Below are 9,251 nucleotides of genomic sequence, written 5' to 3'. Positions count from 1 at the left end.
GCATATATGTTTCTTTAGAGGGTTAAAATGTAATGGAATAACATGACACCAGCCCTCATGGAGGACTGGCCTACCTCCATCTGAAATCCATAAATGCTAAACGGAACCTCCAAGTACGGAAGCACTCTATCTTTGAAAACCAGGTCACAAACAACAGGGGGACACCATTACCAAGTTAGAAACAGAAGGCTGGAATAAACAGACCTGGCTCTGATCGAGTGAGGCAATTCTGGACCATAACATTCTCCTCTTGAGAACAGCCTGCCAAAAGATTGTAACAAAAGATGCTAATTCTGCTGACTGTACAAGGTTCCTTTAAGAAACCCCGAGCTCAGGCTGGAAATCGAGGAGGACCACAGTCTTAAAGGGGCATGAGGGGAAGAAAGGGAGGGTTCTTAAGGGGGCAGGGATCAAACTAGTAAACTGTTACCATCTGTCGGAGAAAAATCTCAGAGTTATTAGGCAGTGGGTTATTACTGATAGGTTTGGATTAATGACCCAGGCCTCTACTCCAAAATCTGACAGCGGAGGGGGAAAGAAAAAGACCTCCTCGCCAGGTATTGCAGACATCTATAGCTTTAAGAAAGCTGATAATAGGGTGGAGCTGATGTTAAAGGGGCACATAGAAGAGATTGGGGTTCTTAAAGGGGCAAGTGTACAACATTGGACAGGCCAGCTTCGAAGGGCCCGGGGTGTCTGTCCATACAGACCCTTCAAACCACATCTGGCTACAGGGGAGGGGCAGGAAGGGTAAGCAGAGCTCCCCCCTCCATCTTCTGGGGAAGGGTGCACAACACAGGAAGAGACCATTTCCCTCCCGCCTGCCATACATAAGTATCCATTTTGCTTATGACGCCTAAAAGAGGGGGGGAAATGTGTTGGCTTTTTTTTTTTTTTGAATGGGATGTCATCTGCTAGGCTCATGTGGACAGGAAGATGGAAAGAGGAGAAGGGGGGGATCTTAAAGGGCCACCGCCACCCTCGCCTCTTCCTTTCTCTCTCCTCCCTCCCTCCTTTCCCAGATGTGCAAGCTTCCACCCCACCCCACCCCCATCCTTTCGGGTGCCGCTTTCTGCCCACCTCAGACCGGCAGGTGGGGTTGAGGGAGGGGTGGGTGGGGAGAGGATGAGGGGGGATTGGCAGGCCCTGCCTTTTGTTCTCACCTGGATCGTGGGGCTCCCGCTTGATGGGGAAGCTGGGGGGCTCCATGCCCGGCTGCATTTTTTTTTAGGCATCCATATCTCGCCCCCCAGCTGCACCAAGAGATCTCGGCAAGCTGCTGCTGCGGCTTACCCAAAGCCAGCGCTCCGGAGCGATTCTCTAGCAGCAGCACAGCGGGGGGGATTCACTGATCTGTTCTTAGATTCATTTCAAAACAAAAAAATATATAATAATAATTTTTTTTTTGGCTCGGGTTTTAAATGCGCCTCTGTCTCTCTACTTGCAAAAGGGCCCCTCCGCGGCCGAGGAGCCAGGCAGGCTCCGGCTAGCCAGGGTGGGGATGCCTTTCCCCCCCGGGGCCCCTTGGGCTCCTTTAAGGGCTCCTGGGTAAATTTAAAGGGGCCGTAGTCTATTTCTGCCAGAGAGGGGAAAAGAAGGGGGGGGAGCGTGTGAATGGGAAAGGGCCCCCCTATTCATTTGACACGCACACCCCAAAAATAAGCATCCATAGGCATACATTGCCAGCCCTCACCCGACTCTTGACTCCCTAAAGTGCAAATCTATCCCTAGGATTCTAGCTCCCTTCCCACCATATTTTAATCCCCCCTCCAGCCCCCCCCCTTGGATCTCAGATTCTGAACGGGGGGGGGGGTGGCCCCTGAGCTGCCAGGACCACTTCCCAAATGCAATGCATTTATTTTCTCCAGGGCTTTAAAAAGCAGTGGATGCAAACGTATAATAAATAGGGAGGCAAGATTCGAGTCCTTCTACCCTGGAAACCTTGTTGGTCTCCAAAGTGCGACTAGACGCGAATCTTGCTGCTCTACTGCAAACTACATACTAGGGAGTGACAGGTTAGAGGTGGGGGAGATCCAGGTAAGGTTTGGGATGGATGTCTGTATTTGTCATTCCTCTATTCCCGCCTGTCAGGTCTTTTTTGACAGTTGACCCACAGGGAGAAATTCAAGTGTGGAACTTTCCAGCTGTCAAAGGCAATAACTTGCTGGAGCTGAGGGGTGCTTGTCTGCCTGTCGAAGGCAAAGGAGCTAAGCTGGGAGAGGAGCAGCCCTCCTGTTTGGAGCCCTTGTGCTTAAGAGAATTTGGGGGACCAAGAGAGAATTCACACAATCCGGTTGGTGTCTGGTGTCACAAACTGACCAGAGGCAAACTGGCCTCCTCTTGTGCCAGAAACCTGGTCTGCAGAAATTAGCAGCTGATGCTTTTCACAGCCTGCAGACAAGCACAACACTCTGGGCAGTCGGCTTACTGTTAAAGACACAAGAGCGCCGAGTCCAGTGTTCCCTCTAAGCTGAGTTAGTGTGAGCTAGCTCACAGTTTTTTAGCCTCTGGCTCTCACATTTCTATCTTTGCTCAGGAAGGATGTTGTTCAGTCGCACAGTCAAGTCCGACTCTTCGCGACCCCATGGACAAGATCTCGCCAGGCCCTCCTGTCTTCCGCCGTCCTCTGAAGTTGGCTCAATTTCATGTTCGTTGCATCTATTACACTGTCTAACCATCTCATCCTTTGCCGTCCCCGTCTTCTTTCATCTTCAATCTTTCCCAGCATCAGGGTTTTCTCCAGTGAGTGCTCCCTTCTCATTGGGTGGACAAAGTATTTGAGCTTCAGTTTCATTATCTGGCCTTCCAGGGAACAGTCAGGGTTGATTTCTTTTAGGATTGACTGATTTGATCTTCTTGCAGTCCAAGGGACTCTCAAGAGTCTTCTCCAGCACCATAGTTCAAAAGAATCTATTCTTCGGCGCTCGGCCTTCCTTATAGCCCAACTCTCGCAGCCATGGCTCCAGAGCAAACTAATTTATGCAGTAACCAAATTGCTCACACACAACTTTAATACCAGTAACTCACAAAGTAGAATTTTTGCTCACAAGACTCCACAACTTAGGGGGAGCATTGGCACTGGCCCTTTAAACCAAGGGTCCCCAACGTGGTGCCCCCCCAAGTGTTTTTAGGAAGTGAGTGAGGCTTTTACCCAGAAGGACTTCTGATTGGCTGTTGGCTATGAAAAATTTTAAAAGTTGCTTCGGCAGCAGCTGCCCCCACAGCACAAGGCTCTTCACTGTGTGACTGAAGGTAAGCTGTGGGTATGCAAGAAAAATATTTTTAAAACAATGTAAACCAAGGTCCTGCTTGAGATGCTGAAGAGTTCCTGTTAGAGTTATGCATTCCCCTCACTCCCTGACATTTTGGGCTGGCTCTGCCTCCTGCAGCAGTCGTTTTGTGGTCGCACCCACCTCTTTCTGTTGGGATTCCTAAGGTGCCCACAGGCTTGAAAAGGTTGGGGACGCCTGTTTTAAAACACGTTGCGGAGTTGCCTGGGGGAAATGCTCCCTCTAAGCTATGGAGTCTTGTGAGCAAAAATTCTACTTTGTGAGCCACTGGCATGAAAGTGGTGAGCGAGCAATTTGGCTGCTGCATGAACTAGTTTGCTCTGGAGCCATCCCCTTCCTGAGCGAAGACAAAAATGTGTGAGCTGGAGGCTAAAAAACCTGTGAGCTAGCTCACACTAACTCAGCTTAGAGGGAACACTGCTGGGCCTGTGCAGTTTTTTTTGGCATGGGCTGAAACGATCCTGCAGCTGCTTTAATACATTGGTGCCAATCTACTCGAGGGGGGGGGGGATGAAGTACAGGGCGCAGAAACCAAGGCCTTCCCTGACGCTGCCTCCTAGCACTGGATTTTAGAGGCTGACTTGTCTCTGTTCCTCTTTAACAGTGCCGGATTTACGCATAAGCTAAATAAGCTACAGCTTAGGGCCTCGCAATCTGCTGGGGCCTCAAATAAAAACACAATATAAAAAATTATTTCAAATATTAAAAAGGCGTATATATTTTAAATTTTTCTGAGACCAGCTGATGTAATTTAAAACAGTAGGGGGCCTCTGGGTTTTGTATAGCTTAGGGCCTCAGCAAGTCTAAATCCGGCCCTGCTCTTTAATCATCATTTGGCCCAGATTTTTACAGGAATCACTAGGCAGGAACAGAGATGTGCCAGCAAAAGGGATGAGACTAGCAGTAGCCGACCTGCATAGTCAAAGCTGAGCACCTGCGGGAATGGCTGGCTGAAGGACCAGCTACTCCCTTATGAACCTACCTGACCACTGTGGTCATCTTCCAAGGCACTGCTTCAGGTGCCGCTTTAGGGTTGCCAGGTCTGGGTTGGAAAATACCTGGAGACTTTGGGGGTGGATCTGGGAGAGGGCGGGGTTTAAGGAGGGGAGGGGCCTCAGCATGGCACAAGGCCATCGAGTCCACCCTTCAAAACAGCCATTTTCTCCAGGGGAGCTGATCTCTGTCGGCTGGGGATCAGTTGTAGAAGCGGGAGATCCCCCGGCCCCACCTGGAGGCTGGCAACCCTGTGTCGCTTACCTCCTGAGATTAGGCCAGTGGCAACCTGAGAGAGGGCCTTGGTCTTCTTGGCGCTGAAGCTCTGGACCTCTCTCCCCAGGGAGAGTCGTCTGTCCCCCTTGTTCTTTCCCCAACAGTGGGAGAAGACTTTTTTTTTTTCTTGGCATTTCCCTCAGCAATCCCTTCAGTTTGGTGTAGTGGTTAAGTGTGCAGACTCTAATCTGGGAGAACTGGGTTTGATTCCCCACTTCTCCACTTGCGGCTGCTGGATGACCTTGGGCCACAGTTCTCGCAGAGCTGTTCTCTCAAGAGGAGTTCTCGAGAAAGCTCTCTCAGCCCCACCTACCTCACAGGGTGTCTGTTGTGGGGAGGGGAAGGGAAAGGAGTTTGTAAACCGCTCTGAGACTCCAAGTGAAAAGACAGGGTATAGATCCAATCTCGTCCTCCTCCTATGTTTTAATTAATCAATTTTAGTTCTGGTGTCATTTCATTTTTGCTCCGGTTTCCATTGTTTTAATTATATATTTAGTTGGTTGGTTTTAACGGCTTTTAAGAGGAGATTTTTATGATGTGCTTTTTAATTTGTTAGCCGCCTTGGTACTGCCACCCCCAAATCTCCAGGAATTTCCCAACTGGAGCTATGGTCCATGGTTATTGTTTTGCATGTTTTGAACCAATCAAGGACTCTGAGTTACAGTCTAAGGACCAGTTTGCTTCATAGGGGAACTTCCATTGTAGCTAAATAAATCTAGAGCCCCATGGCACCTTCAAAACCAACAAACGTTTATTCAAGGTATGAGCTTTCATGTCCATGCATGCTTTTTCAAATAGCAGTGGAACAGACTGCCTTGGGAGGTGGTGGATGCTCCTTCGCTGGACGTTTTCAAGCGGAGGCTGGACGACCATCTTTCGGGTATGTTGTAGGGCTATCTTTTGGCTGTGCTCCTGCAGAGTGCAGGGGGTTGGACTAGATGACCTGCAAGGTTCCTTACAACTCGAACATTCTATGATTCTATATGTTGTAGCCGGTTCTTGTTCAAAATAAACCAATCAAGCCTCTTTCACATCTCTGATCCCTCCCCTCTTCCTCTAACTGGAGGAGTAGCAAGCCTCCTTCCCACCTTGAGATCCCTTCCCACCTTGAGATCCTATGTAGAGAGCCAGTTTGGTGTAGTGGTTAAGTGTGCGGGCTCTAATCTGGGAGAACCGGGTTTGATTCCCCACTCCTCCACTTGCACCTGCTGATGTGACCTTGGGTCAGTCACAAGCTCTGGCACAGCTGTTCCTGAAAGAGCAGTTTGTGTCAGAGTTCTCTCAGCCCCACCCACCTCCCAGGGTGTCTGTTGTGGGGAGGGGAAGGGAAAGGAGTTTGTAAGCCGCTCTGAGACTCCAAGTGAAGGGCGGGCTATAAATCCAATCTCTTCTCTTCTTCTTTTTACACTAGTCAGAAGTGCTAATTTCATCTCCTTTCCTCCTGCTGGCAAGCCTGCATAAAGTTAAATTTTGTTTTTGCTTGTGTTGGATCCCTATAACTGAGCTCCCCCCTCCAGTATCAATTGCACATTGCCAGTATATGCACGCACACTCTGCCAACTTGCATTCATACCAGTATGCCTACCCTCTTGCTTGCCTCCTGCATGCCCTGGGTTCTGACACATGGATCATACCCAGCCTCACTCCTGCCCTCTGGATAAATTGCCCAGAACTGCTGCTGGATCTTCCTTTTTTCTCACCTCACCCTGCCTTTCTCTGCCAAATGGTCCTTCCTTGACCCTCCCTAGGCCGTCTGAGGATCGACAAAACATATTTATAGTCTGCCTTTCTCACTTGGATGCAAGGTGGATTACAACAGTTTGCGTCAATACAATCGACAGGATGGGGACTTGCAATGAAAAATGAAGAAGATGATATTGGATTTATAGCCTTCAGTCAGAGTTTCAGAGCGGCTTACAATCTCCTTTCCCTTCCCCTCCCCACAACAGACACCCTGTGAGGTATGTGGGGGCTGAGAGAGCTCTTTTGGGGACTGCTCTTGAGAGAACAGCTCTGAACTTGTGACTGACCCAAGGTCATGCCAGCAGCTGCATGTGGGGAATCAAACCTGGTTCTCTCACGCTCCTAACCACTACACCAAACTGGCTCTTTACACCAAAATGCCATAGGAATTAGGATTGTAGAACCAACCAGATGTCTAAAAGACAGAACTGATGCGAAGCCTAAGTATTCACATGCCACGTCACATGATGCAAAAATTCCATCGTAGGATCCTAAGTTTCAGCCAGCTATACACAGGTGTATAAAACGCAGTCCCTTATCATTTATCCAAGTTAGATGATTCCCCCAATGCAGAATACATAATACTTGCCCCTCTCGCTCTGCTTCCTTTCCCTCCTATGCTCACTTCTTCCCCACCCTTATTCTCTGGGGTACAGATTGCTCTGTGGGAGAAAATACTACGTGGGGTCCACGTAGCATACTGGAGAATTCCTCCGGCTGTCTGCCTGTAATCCTCCCAATTCTCCTCAACAAAGGTTCCCTGGCTATTCCAATTTATTACAGGCTTTGTTTTCCTCCCTCAGCCTGCTTTGGAACTCAGTCAGTTCTCATTTCAACCACAAACCTCCAGCTACTCAATTTTCTTTCCCCTTTGTTGGAGCCTGGATGCAATGAAATAAATAAATGAACCTGATGAACCGTTTCAGCTTCCTTAGGAGTTCTTTGTTGGGGAACAATCTGACCTGGATGGTCCAGGACAGCTTCAAGAGGGGATTGTATAAGCATAGGGAGCAGAGGTCCATCAGTGGCTATTAGCCACAAGGCATAGATGTAACTCTCAGTCTGGGGCAAGGGATGCTCTGTATTCTTGGTGCTTGAGGGGCAACAGTGGGAGGGCTTCTGGAGTTCCGGCTCCGCTGGTGGACCTCCTGATGGCACATGGTATTTTTGGCCACTGTGTGACAGAGAATGTTGGACTGGATGACTTGATCCAACATGGCTTGTCTTAAAGTTCTTATAGTCAAGATCTCAGAAACTAAGCTGGGTCGGCCTGGCTAGTACTTGGATTGGAGACCGTAAAGGAAGTCTGGGGTTGCTATGCAGAGGTAGGCAATGGCAAACCACCTCTAAACGTCTCTTGCCTTTAAAACCCTGCAAGGTTGCCATAACTCGGTGGCAACTTGACAGCACTTTCCTTCCTTCCATCTTTGGATGTCCACATCTTTGGAAGCCACGTATATCCGGGGGGGGGGCCTCTCCTGTGGTGGTCCCTTCCTCGTATGTGTTTGCCTGGCACTGGCACTTAACAATCTTAAGCTAAGCATCAGGAAGAGACATTTTATTTTCCTCTGTAGCCTGGCACTGGCACTTAACAATCTTAAGCATCGGGAAGAGACATTTTATTTTCCTCTGTGGCCTAGTAGGTGTTTACAAAATAATTGTTTATTCATTTATGCTCCGCCTTTCACTCTAACAGGGGACCAAATGCGGTTAACAGCGTTTATCCCAACAACACCTCAGTGTAGCAGGTTAGGGTGAACGCACGTGAAACCCTGGATCCTCAGACGACTTAGGCCAAAAACAGGACTTTGAAACGTGTCCAGGAACAAACTGGCTACTGGTATCGCTCTAGCAAAATCCAATCATTCCTCCTCCTTCCGGCTGACATTTCTAAACAGTCTTCAGTGGAGGACTTCACCTCCCCCCTGCAACAGTATCCATGGTAACCAGGAAGTCCCATCTCCAGATCAGTCTAGTTACTGTACTAGTTTAAAAAAAAAATTGCAGCTCATGTTAGGTCTTGGTTTATACGTGAAGGTGAATGAGGCGGCAGAAGAGCCCTGAGGGGGTAGAAAAGACTGCTTTGTTTTACAACAGGGGTGTCCCCCCCCCCATGCCACAGTGCCGCACCAACACTTTTTCTGGTGCCCCCCAAGTGTCTTTAGGAAGTAGGCGGGGCTTTTGTCAAGGAATCCTTCTGATTGGCCATTGGAGATCAGATTGGCTATGTAGATTTTTTTAAAAAAATGTAGCTTTGGCAGCAGCTGCCCCAACAGCAGAAGGATCTTCACTGGGTGCGGTCAGTCGGCGTGCTGGGAGCGGTTTAAATTGCTCCAGCCCTGATGCAGTCTTTTTTAACCTGGAGAATCGCGATCACACTCACCTCCTTGCTCTGGATCACTGCGCTGTTGTTTTTTTCTCTCTCAGTTTGGGCGTGCGCACAGGCAGCCATCTGTGGAACTAAAACTTTCGCGCCTGCGCAGAACAGCTATTTTCTCTTCAACCCGACTGCTGTAACGCTTCCCTTTAAACTTTAAAGGAACACTTCCCTTTAAACGTTTACCGCCGAAAATGGCCTCCGTGAGATCCCGAACTCGTCTAAAGGCTAAAACTAGGCACCATTTAAACATTGTTTTTAATAACCCTGTAGCGGACCTCCGCCTATGCGCACACCGCCAACGCTTTTTTTAAAATGGCGGGCGAAAAGCGTAAGCCTCGGGCAGCTTTCAAGCGGGGAGGGGGTTTAAATCGGAAGTGGCTCGACACCGGAGGAGCGATCACACAGGGGGGAAATGCGGCCGGAACCGGAGAATCAGGAAAACACCCCTTGGGGACCTGGTATCGAAATACTCCGGATTAAAGCAGTTTTGAGCCGGAAAGCGACAGCTGGGGATGGGAGGCAGATGTTGACTGTGTAATCACACAGATAAAATCCGTTTCTGAGGTGGG

General features: G+C 49.1%; 1 protein-coding gene across 1 annotated transcript in view; it reads right to left on the bottom strand.

Annotated features, from left to right (window-relative positions):
- LOC107118251 (chromosome unknown open reading frame, human C11orf95) overlaps window positions 1-1,209 on the bottom strand; it is a 10,458-nt gene extending 9,249 nt beyond the window's left edge. Inside the window, exon 1 of the mRNA XM_015420551.1 lies at window positions 1,164-1,209. Within this exon, the coding sequence (XP_015276037.1) occupies window positions 1,164-1,209 (46 nt within the window). The remainder of the gene's footprint in view (window positions 1-1,163) is intronic.
- Window positions 1,210-9,251: the final 8,042 nt, after the last annotated feature.

The sequence above is a fragment of the Gekko japonicus genome, unplaced genomic scaffold (genome assembly GCF_001447785.1).
Source record: "Gekko japonicus isolate JY-2015 unplaced genomic scaffold, Gekko_japonicus_V1.1 scaffold713, whole genome shotgun sequence".
In the NCBI taxonomy this organism is placed as follows: Eukaryota; Metazoa; Chordata; class Lepidosauria; order Squamata; family Gekkonidae; genus Gekko; species Gekko japonicus.
Note: the sequence above shows the minus strand (reverse complement) of the source record. Positions and strands in the feature narration are given on the sequence as shown.